Here is a 24240-nt window from a genome sequence, read left to right on the forward strand (position 1 = left end):
GCTTACATATTTGTTAACCAGATGGTGCTGGCGTTAGTTTTGTAGTAAAGTTCCCACGAAAGCAGCACGTCGTACACCTAGCTCCGAAATAATTAATATTTCATTGCTCCAATTTAACTGGTAAGCACGGTTCTGAGTCGCCGGCATTCCTCCCGGTCTATCCAGCCTCAACGGCGAAATGGAACAGCTTTTGTACCGCTTCCAGATTAGGGGCAATTACAACTACATACAACATGACGACTCTTCACAATTCACACATCCGCGCCGTGAAAACGGACGCAGGAATTTATTTTGTCCGGCTATGGGCTAGGCCTCCGAAAAGCTGGATGTGACGTCACCAACATTAACAACTCTGTACTCCTTGTTGGAGTTTGCTGACCGGCGATTCTCCTGAATTTTTAACCGTGTGCGTGTGCGACTAATTCAACTTTGCGGGGTTGCTCTTCGCACGCACAGTAGAGAGTCAATTTCAATTGCCCCCTCCCCGCACCAAGCCCGATATATAAATTGCGAGCGGCTCATTTATCCTCTCTCCAACTCAATCACTCGCTAATTTCAGATCGCACCGACACCGACCCTCCCAGCTAACCATGTCTTTGGACGAGGTGAGTGCAGCTGCAAGTACAATTTTATCACAAATTTATCCGTGCGTTTTAATTTGGCACGTACGCACGCTGTGTTTTTGTTTGTTATCCATCACGTCGTCGCGATGCGATCGAACCTTTACAAAAAAGCCGTGCCGGCCTTCAGGCGAGTGACTCGACACTATATTTGTTTCGCATTGCCTTGCGTGTGTTACAAACAGAAATAATAATATAATATAATAATAGTTTTCTGCTTTGAGACTGAAAACATGGCAGTTTCACTTTTTGGTCTGTGACTTATCTCTTCCCAGGCGGCCCTCGCAACAGACTTTGCCTCTCTGCCAATGCATATCTCAATCTGATGTGGATTTTGGTACTTGGCATGCGAGTGTGTAGTGTATGCCCCTTACAAAGTTTATTTTTCTTATCTTTTGATACGAGTGAGCCTGTTAAAATAACACTGATGGATATGTTCCTAACTGATTTTTTGTTTAACTAAGTTATCAGATAACAATTATTATATTATCCTTTCAGTTAGGAGGGACCAATGATACAACTGTTAAATCCATAGATAAAGTCATTTCAACGGTTCCAAATTAGGGACAGGCTGCTTAAAAACTGTTTGATTACAATCCGTTAATTATTCATTAAATTTAATTCGAGGAGTAATTTACTTCCGGTTAAAGAATGACTTGAATTAAAATTGTGCCGGAGGATAAATCATATTTTCTGATTGCTTGGTTTTTTGGATGTTGAAATTTTTAAAACACGATCAAACCATTTGGAAAACAGGAAGACAAGATTTCTCAATATTTCCTCTTATTGTGTAGACGGATAGCGGTTCTTATTATTAGCCAACCAGTCTTTAATAAGGCAACCTGTCTCGCCTTAGGTGTAAAATCAAACGATTTTGAAACAATATATAAAAAACAGACCGAAATACTTTTTTCCGTTGAATTACCAGCAATCGTTCACGCCTATTTAAAGATATTTTTTCTAAAAATTAAAAACCAAACCACTCAAGCTCTTGCTGAATCGACAAAGATATTAAATGTTGAGACTGAGAGTCTTGTGAAAGATTTGCAAGCATATTCATTCATTGTAGGGAATTCCGCTCACGAGGAATGTGTCTATAGATAGAATTACCGAGAAACAAAACACCTCTCTTTCTTATTGTTAAAGAAAATAATAATTGACTCAGTTTTTTATGAAGTTAAAAAAAAATAAAACTTATCCTGTCCCACTTACACTGCTTTGTTGATTCCTAATTATTATAAAATCAAAACTACCCAAAAGCATTAAAAAATAAACAAAAAACTATAAAAAGCACGGAAAAGATTTTCCCATCATCGTCACTTCAGTTAAATATTTTTTATCTCGCTTATGATTGAGGCAATAGACGGCTGAAAATTGTCGACTTTGCGCAAAAGAAAAGGTTGACCGCGCGCTTGCACGGGAACGGACAAGGCCACGATCATTAATTTGTGCGGCCGCTGCAAACGAAAACGACAAAGACGAAGAGAAGTGCATTCTGCGTGCTTGCCTTGTATGCACTCTTCGTCTTCTCACTCGCCTTGAGCGAAACTATAGCGATGTTTTCCTAACGGCGCTCATCGCAAATTACCCTTCAGCTCAATCCTTTCCACAGAGGAAACTGTTTTTTTCCTTTTGAACTACAGAGGTATTGTAGAAATAACTCCTTTCTTGTGGGACTATTTTTTTTAAATTTCTCATGTTAAAAAGTATGAGTGGCAGTTTCTCTTATTTCTCCTAAATTCAAAAAGTACACACTGATATATATTCGAACTTTGTTTCTTTTGTTTGGTGTGTGTACCTGATGGTACGCAGTGCACTCTTGCGATGGCCTGTTTGTTTGATAAGATGACAAACGTTTTGCTTATATTTTAGTTGCTACGTGATACAAACGCCCAGTGCGCGGGAAACGTTTATTTTTGCTTGGTTACGACCAAAAGCTGCTCCCCTTTTTAACTTTTCCACTGCCTGAAATAAATAAAATAGTGGAGAACTGATAATCTACTACCGCTTGATTCAAACAACAGATAATTTAGAAAAACGTGTCATTGTTCCAGTAAACATAACGCTATTTTTGTGATTAAAGTGGATCGGTTTAAAAAAAATTGTTAGAAATAATTTTTACTTTCGCCTTAAATATTTATTAAGAGCTAAAATTTACTCAGGTAAAATTCTGCAAGAGCTGGCCCCAAAATTTACATGCTTATCAAGCGGTGAGCATTGTCTCCGTATTGAAAATAAGGTTAAATTTCGCCAGAAGGGACATTTTCCCCGTAATTCGCACACCGATGGATAGATCGCGACGGGAGGAATCGGAATCAAGGGAAACCCCCGTTTAATTTATCGAGAAATTTGGCAAAATCTGAAATTCAATTGTTACTCGGTCCAAATTTGATTTATAATGCTAAAATTAGTTAACAGTTCAAATTAATTTCAATTTTTGACCACTATCAAACCTCTTAAAAAAATTATACAGAATAAATTGCATAGTCAAGAACAAAAGTAAGTTTATTTTCATAGTTAATTTTATATTGTTCCAAACTGTTTCTACTGCCATGCTGTTTAACTTGAGTATTTCTTCCAATATTCAACGGGAGTCCTAATTTGTCTCATTGTTAATTCTTGATACTAACCTTTTCTGTCTGTCTGACACACCCTTGGAAAATATGTCAGTCGAGTGACCCAGACTGCAAAATCGTTTTAGAAGTAATACAAACGCACTTTATCCATGTAATCAGAGCGGCATTAAGTTATTTGCGTCGTTCTCTCTTCATAGAAACCCGATACAGCCGCGCGGTTTCCCTTGAAACCCAATCTCACGTGACACTCAACACTTTGTGTCTTGCACACTGTGTACAACTTAATGTTCTTTCCGTTCGCGCGGATTTAAAAAGTGCACGCACGAGTCACGTTCCCGGCGTATCAGGGCTAATTACTAATCGCGCACTGCGTTTATTGCAGCGTTTCAACAAGGCGGCCGAGGACGTCAAGAACCTCAAGACTTCGCCCGCTAACGATGAGCTGCTCGAAATCTACGCGCTCTTCAAGCAGGGATCTGTAGGAGACTGCAACACAGGTAAATCCACTTTCCCTAATTATCTAGCTGCTTAATTTTAATTAAACGCTTTTGTAAATTTTTTTTGTTAGTAATGAAATAATTGGACTTGTCCACGTTGGTCGAAGTTCTTTTTTTTATTGACACTTGTCGGCTTCAAGTGGCCTTGAAAATACGCATCTTTTTATAAAACACTGTCACAGAATTTTTAAAAAATTATTTTTTTAAAAAAACAAAATGATGTTTTACACCAAACAGAAGAAAAAGAATTTTCTAACCTAGTCATGAGAACAGGCTCTTTTTCTTGTTATGTTCTCTTATTTAAAATAAAATAAAATCTCAACTTTCAATGACCGAGAACAAGTCCGATTATTACATCACAAGAAATGCTTTCCTTTGATGAGTGCTAACTTCAAGTCTTTGTTAATGGTGTCTCAAGGAATATAAAAATAAATGGCAGAAGAGCTACGTGCCAGACAATATGTAGATACGTGCTAAATATAATCTTAATCAAAATCAATGGGATATTTTCAGCGAGAGATGATAATAACACTGATAGTGATCGATCACTTCTTCTGATTTCAGATAAGCCTGGCATGTTGGATTTTAAGGGCAAGGCCAAGTGGGAAGCCTGGAACGGCAAGAAGGGCCAGACGCAAGACGCCGCTAAAGAGGCGTACATTGCCAAGGTGGAGGAACTCAAGACCAAGTATGGTACCAACTAAATTTTACGAGATGAAGAAAATTAATTTGTCTTTGATGCTATATTCATTACCATGTTTTGACATGATTGTTAGATTTTTTATACTCTTTGTTTAATAAAGATTTATCGTCTTTAGTTAAGCCTTCTAGTTTCCATTCCAATACCTGAAAGCAACTTTCTGTGATAACTTTGGTGCACGGAGAAAGGCCATTCCAACTTTTCTGTAATAAGAAAGTCAAACGAGCAACGAGCAGCTCGAAGGCTAAAATTAGAATTCTCTCCGTGCATGGGAATTGTAGGAATAATCGCCACGAGCTCCATAGGTGGGCGAGTGACGCGGCACTTGGGAAAGAAAAACGCCTTAAATAATAACAGGTGCTGTTTCGTGACAGACGCTCATAAAAAATTCCTAATGACAATGCATGCGGCCGGCTGAATTAATCAAACGGCGACGCGGCGCATCTAAATTTGATTGATTGATTCTGCTAAGGCATTATTTGGTGTCGCCTTGGAGACGGCTCGAAACTTGTCCGGCAGCGACAAAAAAGCAATAAAGGCCGATCCGCCCGGGTATACGGGGCTTAATTTCCGTCGAGGAAAGGTAGGTTTCTCCGCGGCGCTTGTGTTTGTTTAATTGAATTCATTTTGCGTGCGCACTTGACTGCGTTGACACCTGCTTTGAGCCAGGGGACCCCTGGCACCGCAGCGGCAGCCGCCTCGCCGCCACCGCTGCCGCCGCCGCCGCGATGGCAATCACATTATCTCATTCCGCCACTAACCATGGCTCAAAGCGGGGCGAAGGTGCAGCTCTCCCTTTCTTCTTCGTTCCGCTTCATTCGAATGCTCGTTTCAGGTTGCTGCCCTTGCGCGGAGGATGGCCGGCAGGAAGAAGGGTGAGGCCACCCAGTTGCAGATCGAGGTCACCACCGAGGAGGAATGGGAGAAGCTGCTCCAGAAAGAGGGGCTCGTCGGTAAAATATCAGTGCACACCTCTTCTCGCCTCGCCTCACTGCACTGCGGTGCAATTACACAGCTGCTGCTTCCTCACTTGCCGGTTTTCCCCACATAAATTTATTTATGATTGCGATGGGAGCGAACGAAAGTATGCAACCTGCACGAGTTGCATGTCGTGCGGACGGTATTTTAACTCCGCAGGCGCGTGTTGAGGGAAGAAATCATGCGAGGCAGCCAGGAAAGACAGCTCTATGTGACGTTAATTAAAATTAATTAATAACTTTGTAGATGTGACACATTTAATGAACAAGAGAAGTCTTTAGCAGCACAGTCAAACAAACAGCACGAACTGTAGTTTGGTTTCTCCCCAACAAACAATTATATATCGCGTCCAAAATACATCGCGAACAACAACGCATGGCCTTATTTGAATTTAAAATTAATTAATGACATGACTCTGCGCGGAAATTAATTTAGGATACTTTAGAGCTATTAGTGATATTAAGAAATTATTTTTTATTTAGAATGTAGCAGGGGGTGGAGGTAAGCACCCCTGAAACCTTCAGCTTGTCAGGGTAGGTCGAGACGGGTAGATATTGCAATTCTGATGGGTCAAATTCAAGTTTCGGAGTTAGCAATATTTGCAATACACATAAAAGCCGAAAAAATTGTTTTTTTCGAGTTTAAAAGTGGAACTATGAAGAACTCTAGTCTGAAATTTTCCCACAAGTTCACACACGTCACAGAGAAATTCTAAGCACATTTTCAAAATTCCAAAATCGTGAGCATATTTTCAAAATTTTTATTAAAATCCAATTTTAACAGAATCGAGATCTATAGTCCATCAAATTTGAAGTTAGTTTGATCGGGCTCAGCGAGAGGAAACCAAAGCTTACCTTATTTGTGATGTGTGAACCAAAGGGAGATGAGTTGCCGAGATCTCAAAGTTTCCCAAAATTGTCCCGTAAAGCTCGTAAAAAATAATATTTTGTCGAAATATCGGAAATATCATTATGACGCGATTTCCTAGTAAAGACAACAATTTATTTGTGGTGTAAATTTCGTATAGTTTGGTAATTTTATCTTCCGACGTAAGACATTTCGTCAGGATTAGTTCAAAAATAGCATTTTTTATTAACTAATTTCACAAATATATGTTTATATATATTGCAGTGATTGATGTATACTCTGGGTGGTGCGGCCCTTGCGTGGGAATGCTGGGAAATTTGAAAAAGCTCAAACTAGAAATTGGCGGCGAACTTCTGCACATGGCCACCGCCAGAGCCGATGAAATTGAAACGCTGGCCAGATTCAGGAATAAGAGTGAACCAACTTGGATGTTTGTCGCTGTAATCTGATTAAAAAATAGTGTTACAAAGTTATAAAATTGTTCTTTTCAGGGTGGGCAGATGGTGAACCTGATGTTTGGCGCCAACGCACCAAGGCTGTGTCGCATGATTTTAGACGAACTGGCAAAAGAAACTGCCGTGCTCAATGGCGAAGGAGAGAGGATGACGGTAGATATTTGCATTATTTATTATCTAGCAAACTATATGTGCTCAAAAGAAATTTATTCATTAAAGTGTAACATATATTTTACGAGGCAATTATTTATCTATTCACATGACACGCAGATCCCCTTCAACGAACTGACCCCGGAGGAGAAAATTCGCAAAGAGGAGGAGGAGAGGCGGCGGCTGGAGGCGCAGGCCGCCGAAGAAGAGGCGACTGCGGCGAAACTGAACGCTCTGCGACTCCTGTCTTTGGCTCGACGGGACGTTGACCCTCTGCATTTGGTGCTGCTGCCACCGCACGTTGTCACTGCAGGTCCAGAGACGGGCGCCTGGTTCGAACTTACGACCGCTTTGACTGAAGCAGGAGCTCTCATTCTGGAGGAGCACCAGGTAAAATTCATGCTAAATTACATTTCCTTTGAAGTAAAGTGAAAATTAACTTAATTAATTTAAGTGTAAAAACACACTTTTGAATTAAAAGAAAACACTGATTTTGCTCCTTTTTCTAACAGCTGTCAATTCCTTCTGCTATGAAATTTACTTCTAGAAATTTTCAAATAAATTTAAAAATTCTAAAAAATATCGGATTTTAATTTTTCTACTGAGCCATTTGTAGAGTTAAATAAAAATTGTTACATACAAGACCTAAAATTGAAGAAGCAATATTCTCAGGCTACCATTAATTATTACTTCCTTCCAAATGTTGTTCTTACATAATTGTATCATTACTTTATGGATGTGTGCTGATTTGGGGCAGAGTTGCCCTGTCAGCCCATAATAAACTTAAATTTTGAAACTAAAATAATATGATTTTATTGTTTCATTCTATCCAAATAAATTTTTCCAACTCACTTATTTTTATGTTCGTATTCTCAAAAATTTAAAATTAATATAATTGCAAATTTCAACGTTCCTTGAGTGTTTAAAATAATTTAAAAAAAAAACTGATTGATTTCAAGCGTCGAATAATCATTTTGCACAGGTCGAGTTAGAGCCAGAGACAGCAAGCGCCGCTCTGGAGCTGGGTGCGGAGGGCAGCGAGGCGCGCCGAGAGTGGAGCATAGCTCTGCAGTCCGGCCCTTGCGTAGCGCTGCTGCTGGGCACGTTGCTGGAAACGACAGAGCAAGGCGTCACGCTGGCCGAGCTGCTGAAGGAGCTGATCGGCCCTCCGACCCCGTTGGAGGCGCCCCCCGAGAGCCTGAGCCACAAATACAGAGACGGCGACCACATCCCGGGCCTGTGGGCGCCCAGCGAGCCCGAGAAAAGGACGTCGGCCGTGGCGCTTTTGTTCCCAGAGCTGCAGGAGGCGGACGGTGGAGCGGCGCCCGTCGAAGTGGCCGTCGCCCTGTTCGAGGCGGAGCGGCAGCAGGAAATCCTGTCCGGCCTGCAAGGTGTGGCCGAGAAAATCCTGGCGGTGGCGCTCAGGCAGGTCGGAGGGCACGAGGAGACCGTGCTGCTGGGCGCGGAAAATGCCGAGGGACGCCTCATGTGAGAGCACTTTTGAATAAAATCCCGCTATTTTCTGGAAAACTCAATGCATTGCAAATAATCTGGGTTTTTTTGCGGACATTTCTGCAATTTTGTGCGTTTTTCGAAAATATGTGCATAAAATATTTCATGTCCATAAGCCAAAATATTATTTAAAATAAAAGTTTATCTAGTGCCATTCGATTTCAGAAAAATATACTAGAATTGTTTGTAATTTCTGTCTAATTGGCTCAAAATATGATCTTTTCGGGGGTCGAATTTGGTAAAAATCCCCCTAAACTATTGGGTTTTCCAGCTGATTTTGCGTGGTGCATATTTTCGCGTTGCAAAATTGGCGAACCCTGCATTTGAAACGTTTATTGTCTTGCTTTTAATTATCACAACTCGTTTTTAGGGGAGAGAGGCTGGTGGTCGCGATGCGGACCGATGGCGAGGAAAGAGCCGAGGCCTTTGAACTGCTCACTCCCCTCTACGTGAGTCCCGACCCAGTCATGGGTGTCAGGGATTTTCAACTTTTATTCCCAGCCACTGATAAAAAGGACGACGAGGAGACCGACGCCGAAGAGGCCAAAGATAAGCAGGAGCCACTCGTTGAGGAATAAAACCGATATAAATTCAGATTTGCAAAACACGTTTAGTCACGAATTATTTACATCATTTAAAGCTCTAGTCTTATATATACACTGTGATTTAGATTGTAATAAAAGTACGTGTGTATTGTATGAATAATCTTTCAAGGCAGTGTTTCCAAGTATTCTGGCGGCGATTGGGGGATTGGGAGCAGGTACTGATCTTGGTCCAAAAGTTCCAACTGCTCCAAATGAGCAGGAGGCAGGGGTAAGTCCATTTCTTGAGACCAGTGGTATTGAGGCGCGGATTCTTGCAAAAGCAGTTTGATTTCGGGAAACTTGACTCGGTCTTTTGGCTCTCGCCGCCAACACCTTAACATAATGTCACTTATTAATGGAGGGCACATTGCTGGTGACGTCAGAAGGGATCCTTGCAGAATCAACTTCACAACCTGAAACAGAAAAAAATAAATCATTTAAGATTCAATTAATCAGTAAAATAGCGTTCACAATTGTTCGTCAAGGGTTTCCCAGTTTTTTTTACAAGAAAAATAGCAAGAAATTTTTTTACAGACGATACACTTGTCTTAGGTCATGATAAATTACTGCTGATTGCAGGTCCAAAGCTCAGAGGGGAACAAAGTGATTTAAATTTCATATTTAAAATTAGCTACGTAAAAAGTGCATCAATTGGAAATATCTTGAGCAGGATGAAAGCACTGAAAAAATTTATTTGCGTCTAAAAATACAATTTCTCCAACGTTGATTTGTTTAAAAAATACAATCCTGCTCAAAAGAGTCGTAATATTGTAATTTTGTACAAACAAAATAATTAGTTAAAAATATTTTGGAGTTTTTTTAATTATTTCGTTTATTATGTTTCTGGGCTCTCTATTTGAAACACGGGATTTTCGTGTTAGTTTTGTTACCTTTGGATTACGTTGGAGGGAATTATCACACAAATTATAAAATATTTAAAAATATTGTTGAAAAATGGCTGTTAATTTCCGTGAAAAAATTGCTTTTTGTCAAAACCTTTATTAAAAGAATTTTTACTGACGTTTATAAGACACAGATTATTTGGAGCTTACCACAGGAATTTTTTAAATTAATCCAAGAGCGAAAGACTAATTATTAATATGCATCTGCTTTCAACATAATCCGAAGCAAAATGCAGCGATGAACTAAAGTACAGTTCATTATACATAATGGAAGATATTTTAAATTAACTTTAACAAACTCTAAATGACTGTACCATTTGCATTTTTTTTAATTAATATTCTTAGTCTTAATCAAAACGAAGTAGACGCTACCCAAAATATTTGTATTAATTTTTAATTAAGAATTATCATTTTTTGTCGTACCTCCTCATTCGTGTATCCATAGTATGGCTGTCGACCGAGACTATAGATCTCCCAGAGCAAGACCCCGAAGGACCATACGTCCGACTCGAGCGTGTACCGTCCGTACAAAATGCTCTCTGGACTCATCCAGCGAATCGGCAGCAGTCTCGCACCGCCAACTTTGTAGTAGTCGCAAGTGTAGACGTCGCGGCTCATTCCGAAGTCGGCGATTTTGACGACTAAACCTTCACCGACCAGGCAATTGCGGCACGCCAAGTCTCTGTGCACGAAGTGCTGCTCGGCCAGGTAGGCCATGCCGGAGGCCACCTGCAGCGAGATGGAGTGCAGCGACGACGGACCCAGCGGGGGCAGGCCAGGCGTCGGCCGCCGCCCGAAGGTCATGGAGTTGGCGCGCAGCACCTCGGCCAGGTCGCCGTGCGTCATGAATTCAAACACCATCCATGGTTCGCCAATACTATCTGAAATTTAAATGTGAAAAAATAAATTAAATTAGTGAATATAAAAAATAATAAAAAATGAACCACGCACACCTTATGAAAATTATAATTAATTTATATGAATCATGAAATTAGAACCTTACAATGGGGATTTTCATGTTAGTTTTTGAAAAAATAGGAAACTTTTGTCCAATTATTGTGAAATTTGGTAGGCAGACTCTCCTTGACGAGATGGATCAATAAAAATAATGTAATTTTCCCAGTTTTGAGTTTTTAAATATACATGTTAGAGCCAGATGGACCGCGGGATTTTCTAGTGAATAAAAAAAGTTTTCAATAAGGAAATCAATATAAATACACATAAAATATTTTCACCTCTGAGCACAATTCCAATAAGTGTCAGAATGTGTTCGTTGCGGAATGAACTCATGACCTCCACCTCCCTCATAAAATCTTCTTCCGCTTCTTGACTGGCACTGCTTTTAAGCATCTTGATGGCGACCCTTGACGTGGCGTCGTCTTCGTTTAGTTCTCCTATGGAATAAGACGAAACAAAAATGTGATAATGACCTGCCGCATGAAAGGTCAGCTTTGATTACACTCTATTATTTATGTTTTGTGTTTGATAATTAATGTCGAGAATCGTTGTCACGTCTCGCACTCGAAAGACGTGGTCAGATTGATAAAAGACGACATTCTCTCGTTGATTTTACTACTTAATATATATTTTTCTTGAGACTTATTAATAGCCCAGCGCGCCGAACGTAATAAAAAGCATATGGGTTTCTGCAAGCGCAAAATAAGAAGCATTTATCGCTTCGGCGTTCGTTTTGATTTGTGTGATTCCACGCTGCTTTTATTGCGTAAGGAAAACAACACAGGGCAAGCTTTGTGCCGCGCAATAAAAGCAAAATGAGGCAAAATATTTACGTTTTTCCCAACACATGGCCGCCAGAGTTGGACACAGAAAGCTAAACAGAAAACAGGGTGTCTTTTGTCTTTGTGCCGAGTAACAACAGAGAGAGAGAGAGAGACGCGGAGATCAAAAAGACACAGAGGGATCGAAAATAAATCGCACACACATACACACACGCACCTTCAAATACTTTGCCGAAACAGCCTTCGCCGAGTTCTTTCGCCAGCTGCAGCTTGGCTCGTTCGAGGACTCGCACGCCCTGCGGCACGCACGGCACCTCCTGCATGGGCAGCGAACTGGAATACTGTGGGTTGGCGGCGTACCTCGCGGACACCAGCACGTTTTTGTCGAGTGACAGAGGCTGGAAATCAAAATGAAACACTTTATTTGGGACTTGCGAGCAGGGTTCACAAAATCCGCATTATTTCGGAAAAACCCACTGCATTGCAAAAACTGTTTTTTGCGGTTTTTTCAGCAATTTCGAACATTTTTCCGAAACACATTCTTATGGAAGATAAAAAATTCGAAAAATTCCATGATGGTTGACCAAAAATAGGGACTTCACAAAATCAGAATAAAAGCCACTGGTTTCCCCAATGAGCCAAAAATTTTAACTCTGATCTTAATTTTCCTAAATTGATGACTTTTTAGGCGCGAAATATGACTTTTTTGGGGTTAAATTCGGAAAAATACGGACAGCTGGTTTTTCCAGATGTTTTTTTGCGCGAAAACCCAGTGGTGCATTTTTTCGCATTGCAAAATCGGCGACCCCTGCTTGCGAGTATGAATAAGATTGTCTTCAAGTGTGACTAATAAATTGAGAAAAAATGAACTTACTGCGTTTGAATGTTTTTTCTTCGTTTTGCACAGGTACAGCGCAAGGACTATTAATAAAACAGACGCGATCATGACTGACGCGCCGACCGCTGCGATTGTTTCAACGGAGAGAACAGGGTCTGCGGCCACAGCATTTGATGGGACACCTCTGTTGCTTGTGGCGTTGATCATCTTGCCCATAAATTGCGGCAGAGGCCTCGAGGGTGGGTGATACTTGCTGCTCATGTCTGCACGAACAGAAAATGAGAGAAGAAATTTATACTTTGATGCAGGGGATTTATTTTTCTTAGTTCTCTGGACTGGAGATTGGGATATTTACCAATTTCATTTGGACACGTGAGGTTGAAGGTAGGATTGACGTTGTTTCGGCAAGTGCATCGGACGTGTGTCGCATTGAACTTGTTGCACATGGCCTCTTTGCCGCAGGGCTCGCCACATCTTCGCTTTGTACTGTTTTTCCCGTCTTTGTATTCGAGACACGCACCGTGCTCGTTGCATTGTCCAAATTTATAGACGCCTGGAACGAAAGATAATATTTTTTAGAAGCAGATTTATATTTTGTTTGCTCTCTTTGGGGTTTTTTCAAGCCTACTTAAAACAATTTAAAAATTAACAAAATGTTAAAATTCTCCCACAAAAAAATGTTCATTTTAAGCTAAAAATACTATTTTAATTGAAAATAGAAATAAAATAATTGGAGAATAAAATAAAAAAAATTAAGAACAAACAGATTGTGAGGCATTGCAGGCTGAGCACATTCTGAGGGATTTTGGAGCTCGGTTATAAATATATTTAATTTGTTCATTTGTTTGTTTTACGTGCTAACGACTACCAGCCGGTACTTTAAGGGAAGTGCTTTCGGTTTGTTTGTTATGCTCGCTGGCTCGGGTCAAGTGAGATGGAGAAGCTGAGGACCAGCAGCTGTTGACGGGTCTTGTCTTCGCGTCTTTAATCCCGGCTACGTAGTCGCGCTGGCGGATCCAGCAGATCCGGACCACACGCGCGAATCTGTCCGCGATCCGCGACGACTGATGCACTTATGTGCACGCCAAAATAGGTCGGCATGAATAAGGGACGTTTTGTGCAAAAGGCTCAACAACACTCGAAACGGCATTCATGAATTCGAGGAGAGAGGAATTTATAATCTTGATGAGTGATATTGCTTTTTTATGTGGCGAAATTTTTACGTCTAGAGAGATTGAGGAATTAACTGAAAATTTTTAACTGGTTATAAAAACCACAAAATTGATACAATTCAAATGAAATTCTGGGACACCTAATCAAATCTGGAGACAATATAAAAATACAGGTGAAATTGATAGGTTTTAACATATTTTTAGAAAGATTATTTTTTTATTTTTCGCATGCTTTATTAATTGTCCTTGAAAGTTTGTATTTCACTGATCAGCTAATCGTTATTTTTGCACCATTTGATTTTTCTAAACAAATATCTGGCCAATATATTGAGGAAAAAATCCACAGCTGAAGGAAAAAAAGAAATCCCATCATCTTAAACGACTCGAGACAACGAGGAAGTGATCAAACAGAGAGAAGCTCACAGAGGAGCGTTATCAGATTAGGAAAAAGTTGCAAATTATATGTCAAGAGTTACATCCCGCACCATTAATATTAACACGCGCCGAGGATAGCCGTCAAAATTAATCGCGTCCGCACCAAATGTTGAGGAACGACGTAGCGAGGATAAGAAGCACCCTTGTGCTGGGGATTTTCTCGCTGGGCGGGAGGCGAGCAGGGTGTTAAATTTCATCTCAGCGTCGCGACCGTTTGGCATTTTTGGTTCACGAACGATTTTATTCCTTCCCGGGGCGACAAATGGTTCGCGTCTCTCGATCGCAGGTGGGCCCAGCCGGCGGCCGGCCCCGAGACGCGGCCTCTCGAGTATCACGTGCCCCATCTTTGGCCGCACTTCAAACAAAGAAGCCACAGCAGCAGCAGCAGCAACAGCGGATTCAAAGAGAAAACACAGCCGTTCTGGCAGACCGCGACCGTCCTCGTGTGTGCGCGCTATAGCCGCGGCCGCTATGTGCGTGTTTTCTTTTCATGAAGTCATCGTTAATGGAAAAATTGAGCACTTGAAACGTGTTGCTCGCGCTTTCGGTGAAAGAAAGACGGAGAATCAAAAGCAAAACGCCGCCTCTTGAGAGGGAGAGAGAAAGAGCTCATTAGAATATTGAGTTTCCCTCTCTAACTGAAGGGCATGAAGTGCTCGGCAGACACTCATCCAATATTGCACCTCCTAAAATTTCTATTTGTACTATGCAGCATTTTCCTTAACTATTCCCTCGGTTGAAAATAATTTTACGATGTTAAACGGAAAATAACCAGTTACGATAAAATTTTGATCAAAATTATTTAGTGTAGGAGCGAAAATAAAACTATTTTATCATTAGGGCTGTGTATTATAGACTTTTTTTCGCAAAATAGTCTACCTTTTAGAGAATTAAATGAAAATCATGTTTTTAATCGAGTAATTTTTCTTACAATAATATTCCGTTCAGCGTTGCATTTGGTTACCACCCGGTTTTTTTCACCACTGGTTTTTCACCACTCAATTTTTACCAATTTCTCGCGCAAGAAATAAATTTATTCCATTTTCCCCTATGAAAATCTACAATTTTCGGTCGGTAGTGGTAAAAATTTCCTCTACTGTACAAAATTTTTCTTTAAAATAAATTGCCATTTGCTGCATCAATCTCTCAAAATATTTCTCTCTAAAAAATTTCAAGCTTGTAATTAGAAAATTATTGAAAAATGAGTGAGGTGCAAACATGGCCTGTAAGAAACTGGTAAAAATTGAAAAAAACGGGTTTTAAAACTGCACTATATTTAAAAAAATGCGTTTTTTGCAACCCTGATTTCGTTGTTGAAACATTGAAAAATTGAAATTTCAGCTAGAATTAATTGGCAACCCTTGTCACAAACGTACCTGTGGTATAAAAGAAGCACTTAACTATTTTTACTTCTCACCTCCTTGAGTTAGAAACAAATTTTATAAAATGAACAACAACATCCCTTCCTGTTCCTTAATATAAAATTCATTTTTTTTTTCTTTGGCACAAAGTGTCCGTTCATCTCTTTGGCTGGGCCGACTTTTTATCAAAGCGGCGGCCAGTGTATTTATCTCAGTCAAAACAGTCGGCGCGAGTCAATGGTCAAAACGCGCGTTACTCGAAACGTAGCGTTTTCGCGTGCGCTGCCGGCCCGATTTGGCTGCCGAAAAAGGCGGCCTTAATAAATTCGAGCTCTAATGAAGTACAGGGAGAGAGTCTGGCTTTGATAAGGGGCTGGGCACGGGTCAGGGGTCGTTGGCTGCGCGAGGAGAGGCAGTGCATGGGTGCAATTAAACAGTGACCTCGTCTATGGCATCGTCGTTGCGCTCGCACACATGCATGCAGCGCGTCCCAATCAGATTAGGAAGGAAAATGAGCCGACGCTCTTGTTACAAAACAAACAAGGCTGGCCCTTCTATTTGAACACACAGGCCAATTGTGATTTGATCAAACCGGCCGTTTAAGACGCGCGGTAGCACTCCGCCAGTGTGTGTGCGTGTGTGTGTCATAATGCGCACTGCAGTCGTCGTGCACACCGCGACTCGCTCTGCTCTGCTCTGATCCTTTATTATTTGGACAATGATCAAAGCCCAAACTTAATCGAATAATCGAGAGTAATAGCGTGCGTGGACCTTTGATTGGCTCGGAAATAGATAATTGTGTGTGACTCGAGTAGCTTGATAAATTGTCATCGTGAAACTTTGATTTGGATATAATGCTGGTATGAAAAAAGACTTGTACAAGACACGTGTCTTTTAAAAATTAAAGATCTTCTTGATATTGAAAAATGAATTGCTAGACGCATTGAAGAAACGCATGTCTAGTTTAATTTTTCTCACAAGGAAATCTCTTCGAGTTGTTGGCGAAGCCATTGAATCCGTGTAGCCTTTCGTAAAGTAATTGAATTATTTCGATTTTAGCGGCTTTAAAAGATTTTTTTTAGAAAATAGTACAAAATTTCTAAATTGATTTTAAAAATATAGATTTCACTCAATTAAGCTGAAATTTGACTTAGATATTGTTCAATAAGACACATCGATCAGTGGGTAATTTTTTACTTTTCAGTAGAGAAATAAAAAAATCCTATTATTCGACACAGACCAAAATTTCCTTGAATCATATTTCATTAAGAAACAAATTAAGTTATTAAGTTATGTAAAATTCAAGTAAATGAAAACTAAATATAATTTTCTAATTAATGGCAAAAATAGAGCTACATGTCCTGAGAATCAGCTCAGAAATTTTGAAAGCGCAATATTGAACCGTGAATAAGCTATTGTATATTCCAGGCAAAAGTCTTAAGACTAGGAACTTCTCCAAGAAAGTTAAACATGACCCACCGATCGATTTATCTTGTCAATCAGAATCTCCCTTTAAAATATCTTCACGACTGAATAAAAACTTGCTTATAAATTCAATTTTGGACTATTATTCCCATGATAAATCCGAAGATTGTTCACCTTCCGAGCCCGAACTCTATAACACGCAAACTCCGTCGAATCAAAGATTTCCTTTTAGTGTGAGATGGCTTTTTTAATGTTACACAAAATCAATAGTTTCGCAAAAAAACTAAAACGTCAAACCGTAAGAATTACCGTGTTAGAGTTACTCGTGCTTTTTCAGGACAATGTGTGCTTAGGAACGAAACACTCGTCGTTTGAAGGTAACGCAATCTCTATAGTAATAAAGAATTTCTACATCCCACTTTCCAAATTTTATATATTTAAAAATCTAAAAATTTCAACAATTATCACACACAAGTGATTGCCTGTGTTTTCCATTTATTTCGAAATGCTGTGATTTTAGCAAAGTAATTGAACTGTCAATTAATTCTTTTCGCAGGCGTTGGGCTGTATTTCGGCTCAAAAGTAAATTAAAAGTGAAATAGTGAGACCTTCTCCATGAATAACAATATTCCTCCCACGCCTGACGCGCGGCTCCAGTGGTGTACACATTTTCTTTCCAAGGCATGTAACGCCTTTGACAGTGTTGTACCGATCGTGTACGGTGCAACTTTTCAATTTAAATTCAAATTACTTTGCGAATTTACAACACGAGCTCTCCTCGTAAATTAACTATTTTAACATAGGTCCGAAGCCAAACGAACAACAGAACGAGTGTGCATGTCGGTTAACCGAGAACCCAATCCTGAGAATTAAGGCGAAAGGTGCCAGCGGCCAGCTTAAATTAAAACCCACAACAATGAGTTGGTACAAGAGACGCGCGTCATGACAGTGAGGTGGGTTGAGGATCCAATCCGCTAAAGACGCCCTCAGTATGTAAGAGCCGCCGCCTTCTTTGGATTACTTAAAAGAATTAATTTATTCTTTTCAATCTGACTTTTGTGTAATATTATAAAATTTAATTAATATACGCGAGGCTTTTTATTTGATCGAGGCACTTAAAAATATATAATAAAATGGCTCGTGAAATCGAGAATTTTATCGCACAGACTCTAAATTTATGACTCTTGGGTCACGTAGAGGGTTAACCAAGTCACTTGAAGCTCTTTAGCGAAAGATAATACATAATTATTAGTCAAAGGAATTTAATAGCGATAAGGACTAAAAACTGTTTAATTAATGAATATAATTTGCGAATTTTTATTGAATTTTATATCAAGCATTATCATTTGATCGTAAAAGTTTTTTAGCGTATCACGCAGTTTTGGCCTAATTTCCTTGAAAGGTTTTTATTCCACAGAGAATGAAACATCCCTTTTTTGCCTTTCAATTATTGCAGAGGTCCTTGTAGTCTTCCACATCCCCACAAATTTAAATATTTATTCAGTGCATGGTGTTGTTCAACAAATATTAACATCTAACTGCGTCAATACATGAGAATATTTCGACAGCTTCTGGCTCAGATTTTAAATCAATATATAAAATATTTGAGATAATAAAAGACAGTAAAATAATAGCTTTTATTACAAGATCTGGCTTAAACAAAATAACTTCAGTTTTTTTTTAAACAAAAGGCGGAATTTCACTAGGCTGAAGCTGCAATTTTGCTGAGTTTGCGTGATGGATATATTTATTTGGTTTTAATTAGCAATTGATCAAATTGTTTGTTGAAACAATTCTGTCTAAAATTTGCAATAATCAAAAGAGAATCTTGCTAAAAAAATTTTAGTCAAATTTTGCTGATTTTCTCACTCTTGTATTCTAGGTAGATTCCGATTCCACTGTACGAGATCTATACAACGGTGTTTGAAAATTTTTGGAGAAACTCTTAGCTTAAGAAATAAAATATTATTTCAAGTTGGGAGACAGTCCTTAAATCATGCAAACTTTGCTGCCACTTTTCTAAAAAATATAAACAGTGCTACTTAGGTCAATTTTGGCTTTAATCCTTAATAGAGTTTTGTTTGTCATCTTGGCAACAAGGATTATCCAGGGTTTTCATTGCAGTATCAATCCTCTTTAACAGTATGATAAATGACTGTTTTTGTATTTTCCCTAACGTCAGCTTGATCAGAAAATTTAGTAAATAAAAATAAAAATAAAAATGCTGTTTATAGAAATTTGTAGTTTTGAGCATTTACAACGACCTCAAAACCTAAACAGATTTGTTTTGTTACGAGTTCTAGCAACGATTTAGTGGCCGAAGTGATCGACTGTGTAATATTACGGCACCAGTTGCGAAACATTAATTATGTCATTGAATATATTTTGTAACTAAAAATGTGAAATGGGAACGTACTAAACAATTTTATAAAATACGATAGGAACAAAGATAAGACTCTCTGTTTTAAGTTAAAAAAATAATCTATTCTACTTTCGTCAAGAAGGGCGCGGAGAGAAAATAAAAATGAAATAGAAACTCACCATCAAGACTGGTGTCATTCTTGCGTGCCATTGTAGTGGCGAGTCAGTCGTTCAGCAGAGAGGAGCTCATCACCCTGCCGTCGGGCCTATTTTCTTTGACTGACACGCATGTGTGTGTGTGTGTATGTGATCGCGCGCGCTCTCGCCCAGCGCAGTCCGTCCATCGTCGGCGGCAGCGTCTTCTCTCCGCCTCCTCCTCTGGACCCCTTGTCAGACGCTGGCTGGGCTGGCTCCGCCTAGGGTCGCACCCTTGCACTGACAATCAACAACCCTTGTTTTATTGCTCGGCATTTTTTTCAAACACCGCGCGCTCCTCGTCCCGTTTTCATTCTGGGCGCCGTCTTGTTGTGCTGCAATAATTAAAAATTTAAGAGAGGTTTACACAAACAAACATCTTTATTTTTACGGCTCATTAGAGAAGGGGTTTGGCCTTCCTCTCCGAATAACAGGCTCACTTCTCACATTACATTTTGCCCGGCTTTTTACTCAAAAGTGGCATCCATGGCATAAAAAATATTAAGCTCTCAGCACTGCGCGTCTGGAAGGAATTACGCCAAAAAAATCATAAGGGACCTTCCCTTTTGCGTTGCACAAAGGCACTTCGTTATTATTGTCAGCGCGTCCTCTCTGCCCGTGCACAAATATGGCAATATAGAATAAACTGGTTTGCTTGGATTAATCAGCGGGAAATAAAATTGAGCCGGTTGTTCATTTCACATTGAATTTTAATGGGCTATTCAATTGTACAAAAGCAGTGAAGTCTCAGATACAACATTACAAAAGCAGAGAGCTGCTGTCAATTATCATCAGTCAGCTTGTGTAGTAGACATATAATTGGTCCTAAAATTAGTTTTCGCAGCTTCTTACTGGCAGTCTGAAAAATATCCAATTAAAAGTAGCACTTTTGGTTTGCCAATATTGTCGTCGGTGCAAAGGTTTCAGATACGTATTAAATTGTGCTTGACGCAGATTTATCTCCAAGGAGAGTAATTTTGCTTTTTATGGCGTGCGATTCCACCTTCAAGACCTCCACTCTCTGAAATCAAAAATTGAGAGAGAAATAAGATTTTATTTATTTATGTCCCTGCATATTGATTAAAATCACGTTGGTCTGTAATAATCTTGTCGATTTATGCAAGGCCTTATAGTAGTTTGCAGAAGAAAATTTTGATTTTACGGCTGGAAAAATAATATGGTTTGGCATTTGTACTGAATGAGTTTTTAAATAAGTACAGATATGAAGTGAGATGCAACTTAAACAGACACGAAAATTGAGCATTAGCGATTGCAAAGAAACTAAATGCCTTTTTTGGCATTATTTTGAGGCCTCTACATTTATTTTGTCCCTTTTTCTTAGATATTATCATGAAATCTAAATTAAAAATGCAGAGGGCCTTCATCTGATTCTCTTTTTTTTTAATGAATGGAAAAATATTTTATGAAAACCCTTTAAATCAATTTAAAAAATACAATTTTTGTTCAATCGTGATTTATAGTAATTTTACTAGATGGATCGATTGATGGGTTGTTTTTTGCTTTCAGAAATTCTCATATTTTTTCATACTAACATACAAAAATTTAAATGTTCCGTCAGTCGTAAATTCAATTTAAAAAAGAAATATGTGTTGCCAAAATATTGGTAAATTTTTTTAAGTCACCATGAATTATTTAATTTTGAATATTTGAATTTGTTGAGGAGCTATTTTGTGCTGTTAACTGGTCCCATGCGTAAAACTCAATTAAATTCAGAATTTTGTAAATAATTAAAAATTGCATAATTATCGATCAATTTTAGATTCTGCAAATCAAATTAATTTGTAATGATTGTAGATAAGTATTACCCCATGTTGTATATTTAAAATATTTAAAGTATGAATACGTTAAACGAAATACTATCATTGTTCAGCTTAGTAACTAAGAGGTGATTAATTTTTTTGTCATTTTCTTCTAATTTCATGTTAGTCTTGCAGTGCCTACAGCGGCAAATGTACGACTTCCCCGCCTTTCTCCAAAGGCGTTACTCGCGCTCCTAAGATTTAAATAAACCCCCAACTGAGTGTAGCTAAAAGTCGCATGATTGATTATGACTGAAGACTGACGAAGTATTCAGTAATTTTAACTTTGAGATTGTCTATATTAGTTAACTCTCCAAGTTGCACTAGCCCGTCCGGCGGTGGTGGAGTTGTTTGAGGACACGGCTTTTCGTCCCAGCTCACCTGGTCGGGATGCTTAACCAGCTAATCCGCGAGACATTTCCAGAAAATTCCAGAACTGACCGCGGCCCAAAATAATCAGAAAGATTTCCAGTTATGACGCCCATCCAGAATGGAGTGCGTGGGATTAAATAGTTTATTTTTAATAAAAAAGCATCATGCCCTAGACGTCACAGTTTACACATTTGAGGCGAAAAATTTGCATGTTAGAACGGGACATACCCAGGGTTCCCTTGAAAATTAATAATTGATGTTAAAAAATTTAAAAGCATAGAGAACAGAAAAGAGGATACGATTTGTCTCTAACGCCAATTTTAATCCACTAACCGGCTAGTATGTGTCTGCTGCTTCCAACAGTTCCAACAGGAGACCTCTTTGAGGGCTTGAGCTCATCAGACTTATTATGCACAGACTTTCCAAACTTGGGCCTGCAAGAAAATTAGACCATCAATATCTCATCAGACCCAACTAATGATTTTCCTAACGTCACATTCTCCTGCTGCCCCTGCTGGTTCGCTCTTCTCCTTCGCTCAGTCGCTGTCGACACCATTTTCCCGTTCGATGACCTGTTACTGAGGGATCCTTTCAGCATGCGCTCCCGGTCAGTGGCTATGACCTTCAGTCTGTCCGCCAGACTGTTCTCGAAGAAGAGCGTGTGCAGTTCGTTGAGGGATTGGTCCAGCTGCTGGATTAGGCGGCCGTGCAGCATTACGTCGGCCGGACTCAAGGGTTGCGGCTGCTCGTGTATGTTGATGGCGAGGAACAGCGTATCCTTGATTTGGGCCTTGATCCTTTCCACGCGCTCAGTCTTGTGAAGACGTCGAACGAAGTAGCCCCGCACTAAGGCTGCGAGGGGCAGCTGGCACATCCGATTTGTTAAATCCGCCAAGGACTGCAAACAAATTTTTATTTTTTTTTTGTCATTACTACATGTGGCTACAAAATTATCTTAAGAACAGTCGCTTTTCATAACCAAATGTTAAAGTGGAAATAGTAATTAAAAAAGTATTAGATAAAATGTTAAAACCAATTGAGAAAAATTCCAAAGATGGGAGATATGAATGGAAATTTCTATTTTTGCTTGTACGCCCAGGAATAAAAAATTATATATAAACGACAAAATCAATTGCAACAGTAAGTAATGACTATGTTATCAGTCTTTAAGATTCGTTTAAATTTTAAACTCCTGACTTTACAAGCAAATAGATATTAAATTTCCATCAGGAATTTATCAACATGTTTTTAACGCCACTCATAATTGATTAAAGCATCATTTGAAAGAGTGTAATAGAAATACTGTCTATGATTTAACATACAATTATTCTCTAACAAAACTGATATTAACCTTTGATACCGCTTTCGCAGGGCTTCTCTCTACTTTGATCGGAGGAGAGGCTGGCCGATTTGGTGGCGAATTAATATTCAGCTTTCTCAGCAGTTCATGTTGTTGGCTCAAAAATTCCTCCTTTATCCGCATCTTCTCTTCCTCCTGCTGCTGCCGAAGTTGCTCCATCTTCAGCTCATACTCCTCTCTCATACTTTTGATAAGATTATTCATGTAGTCAACTTCAATCACAGTTTCCCCTGAATCGTAAGACTCCGTCTCTTTCCACACTTCTCTTCTCTGTCGCAACTTTTTCTTTTTTGGGCTGACGATAGTTGCAACTTTCGCCGTTTTCTTCCTGCCGCACGAATATTTTGGGAGCGCTGATTTTGGCCTTTTATCCGTAAGCGAGGGAGTCTCTGATATCTCAGACTCGACGAAAGAGTCCAGAAGGGCTTGACTAGGATTTTCCAAGGTGTATGAGTCGCTTCGGATGAGGCGGTGACCAGGTGTGCTGCTGAACAAAGTGGCTTCGCTGCTTGAATCCAGATCGAGGTTCAGCTCGGTGCTCTCAGTGGGCACAGGTGACATCTGACTTTGTGGCTGATCTGTCTCATTTTTTTTAGATTGGGCTTGTAATGTCTGTATTTCCCTTTCCTTCTTTCGATCTTTAACTTTGAATTCAATTTGCAAGGCCAGATCCCGGTAGCTCCTTAACATCTCTCTTTCCTCATCATGTAGCTGGAAATAAAAATAGATTAAAGACACAATACACATGTCATGATGTCATCCAATTTAAGTTTAATTGAAAATTCAATATGCACATATTTTTTTAAATCAAAATTAAATTTGTTCTTTAAAGTATGATATTTGTGATGCTGCAAAAGCGCCAAAAAAATACCTACGACAGCAAGAAATACGTCGATGAAAGAATCAAGGTTCGCTTCAAATGCGCTGAAGCGTAAATGAATTTAATGAATTTAAGAGGCACTCACGATGGGTGGAAGGATGGGTCTCCCGTTGATTTTGATGCACGAAACGTAACAATCTTCCATTTTCCTATATTTATCTAAAGATTGAGTTGCCTGAGTGACAAGTCACGTCGCCACTTCATGACTGAAACTTTAGATAAACGTGGTACCGTCCAAAAACATTTAAAACTCAAAATAATAAATTAGCAGGCTTGCTACAATCCACTTACGGCACTTAAATCAGCAACGGAATGTCAGTGACAGTCGCTCTGTTTACTAACTGGCTCTGGCTGAGCGCTGTCATTGGTTGATATTTTGAAAGCGGCGGGAGTCGTGCGTGCGATGGCAAATTTAGCGGGAAAATCCTCTTCTGATGTGAG

General features: G+C 39.4%; 4 protein-coding genes across 6 annotated transcripts; 2 read left to right on the forward strand and 2 right to left on the reverse strand.

Annotated features, from left to right (window-relative positions):
• Nucleotides 1-27: 27 nt before the first annotated feature.
• On the forward strand, nt 28-4515 carry Acbp1 (Acyl-CoA binding protein 1). Of its 3 annotated transcripts, XM_065497065.1 has the most exons (4): nt 28-120; nt 560-605; nt 3579-3693; nt 4258-4515. In XM_065497065.1, the coding sequence occupies exons 2-4, from the start codon at nt 591-593 to the stop codon at nt 4395-4397; spliced, it is 270 nt and encodes an 89-aa protein (XP_065353137.1). In that variant the 5' UTR covers nt 28-120; nt 560-590; the 3' UTR covers nt 4398-4515. The 3 variants fall into 3 exon arrangements, with proteins under 3 accessions (XP_065353137.1, XP_065353136.1, XP_065353135.1); XM_065497064.1 differs by lacking the exon at nt 28-120 and having other exon boundaries at nt 446-605; XM_065497063.1 differs by lacking the exon at nt 28-120 and having other exon boundaries at nt 518-617.
• A 133-nt stretch (nt 4516-4648) lies between these two features.
• Nucleotides 4649-9053, forward strand: LOC135948018 (thioredoxin domain-containing protein 6-like). The gene is made up of 7 exons (XM_065497059.1): nt 4649-5176; nt 5229-5346; nt 6503-6678; nt 6730-6846; nt 6964-7233; nt 7826-8331; nt 8726-9053. Exons 1-7 carry the CDS (start codon nt 5156-5158, stop codon nt 8931-8933), a joined length of 1416 nt encoding a protein of 471 aa, XP_065353131.1. The 5' UTR covers nt 4649-5155; the 3' UTR covers nt 8934-9053.
• LOC135948017 (tyrosine-protein kinase transmembrane receptor Ror-like) lies at nt 8946-19942 on the reverse strand. The gene is made up of 7 exons (XM_065497058.1): nt 19353-19942; nt 12774-12971; nt 12455-12681; nt 11798-11978; nt 11077-11235; nt 10265-10722; nt 8946-9352 (listed from the first exon to the last, which is right to left on the reverse strand). The coding sequence occupies exons 1-7, from the start codon at nt 19381-19383 to the stop codon at nt 9065-9067; spliced, it is 1542 nt and encodes a 513-aa protein (XP_065353130.1). The 5' UTR covers nt 19384-19942; the 3' UTR covers nt 8946-9064.
• A 114-nt stretch (nt 19943-20056) lies between these two features.
• On the reverse strand, nt 20057-24089 carry Cp110 (Centriolar coiled coil protein 110kDa). Its single transcript, XM_065497060.1, has 5 exons — nt 23885-24089; nt 22911-23630; nt 22051-22457; nt 21893-21993; nt 20057-20388 (listed from the first exon to the last, which is right to left on the reverse strand). Exons 1-5 carry the CDS (start codon nt 23942-23944, stop codon nt 20324-20326), a joined length of 1353 nt encoding a protein of 450 aa, XP_065353132.1. The 5' UTR covers nt 23945-24089; the 3' UTR covers nt 20057-20323.
• Nucleotides 24090-24240: the final 151 nt, after the last annotated feature.

The sequence above is a fragment of the Cloeon dipterum genome, chromosome 1 (genome assembly GCF_949628265.1).
Source record: "Cloeon dipterum chromosome 1, ieCloDipt1.1, whole genome shotgun sequence".
Lineage (NCBI taxonomy): Eukaryota > Metazoa > Arthropoda > Insecta > Ephemeroptera > Baetidae > Cloeon > Cloeon dipterum.

Excerpts from the sequence above, each read along its gene's own strand:
- Acbp1 (XM_065497063.1), top strand. The coding sequence starts at position 591 with ATGTCTTTGGACGAGGTGAGTGCAGCT. Across the intron at positions 618-3,578 it reads TGGACGAGGTGAGTGCAGCT|CGTTTCAACAAGGCGGCCGA; the intron begins GCAAGTACAATT and ends CGTTTATTGCAG. Across the intron at positions 3,694-4,257 it reads TGTAGGAGACTGCAACACAG|ATAAGCCTGGCATGTTGGAT; the intron begins GTAAATCCACTT and ends TTCTGATTTCAG.
- LOC135948018 (XM_065497059.1), top strand. The coding sequence starts at position 5,156 with ATGGCTCAAAGCGGGGCGAAG. Across the intron at positions 6,847-6,963 it reads GCGAAGGAGAGAGGATGACG|ATCCCCTTCAACGAACTGAC; the intron begins GTAGATATTTGC and ends CATGACACGCAG. Across the intron at positions 7,234-7,825 it reads TCATTCTGGAGGAGCACCAG|GTCGAGTTAGAGCCAGAGAC; the intron begins GTAAAATTCATG and ends CATTTTGCACAG.
- LOC135948017 (XM_065497058.1), bottom strand. The coding sequence starts at position 19,383 with ATGGCACGCAAGAATGACACCAGTCTTGATG. Across the intron at positions 11,236-11,797 it reads TTTCGGCAAAGTATTTGAAG|GAGAACTAAACGAAGACGAC; the intron begins GTGCGTGTGTGT and ends CTTATTCCATAG. Across the intron at positions 10,723-11,076 it reads TATTGGAATTGTGCTCAGAG|ATAGTATTGGCGAACCATGG; the intron begins GTGAAAATATTT and ends TTTAAATTTCAG.
- Cp110 (XM_065497060.1), bottom strand. The coding sequence starts at position 23,944 with ATGGAAGATTGTTACGTTTCGTGCATCAAAATCAACGGGAGACCCATC. Across the intron at positions 23,631-23,884 it reads GACCCATCCTTCCACCCATC|CTACATGATGAGGAAAGAGA; the intron begins GTGAGTGCCTCT and ends TTTTATTTCCAG. Across the intron at positions 21,994-22,050 it reads GGGCAGCAGGAGAATGTGAC|GCCCAAGTTTGGAAAGTCTG; the intron begins GTTAGGAAAATC and ends ATTTTCTTGCAG.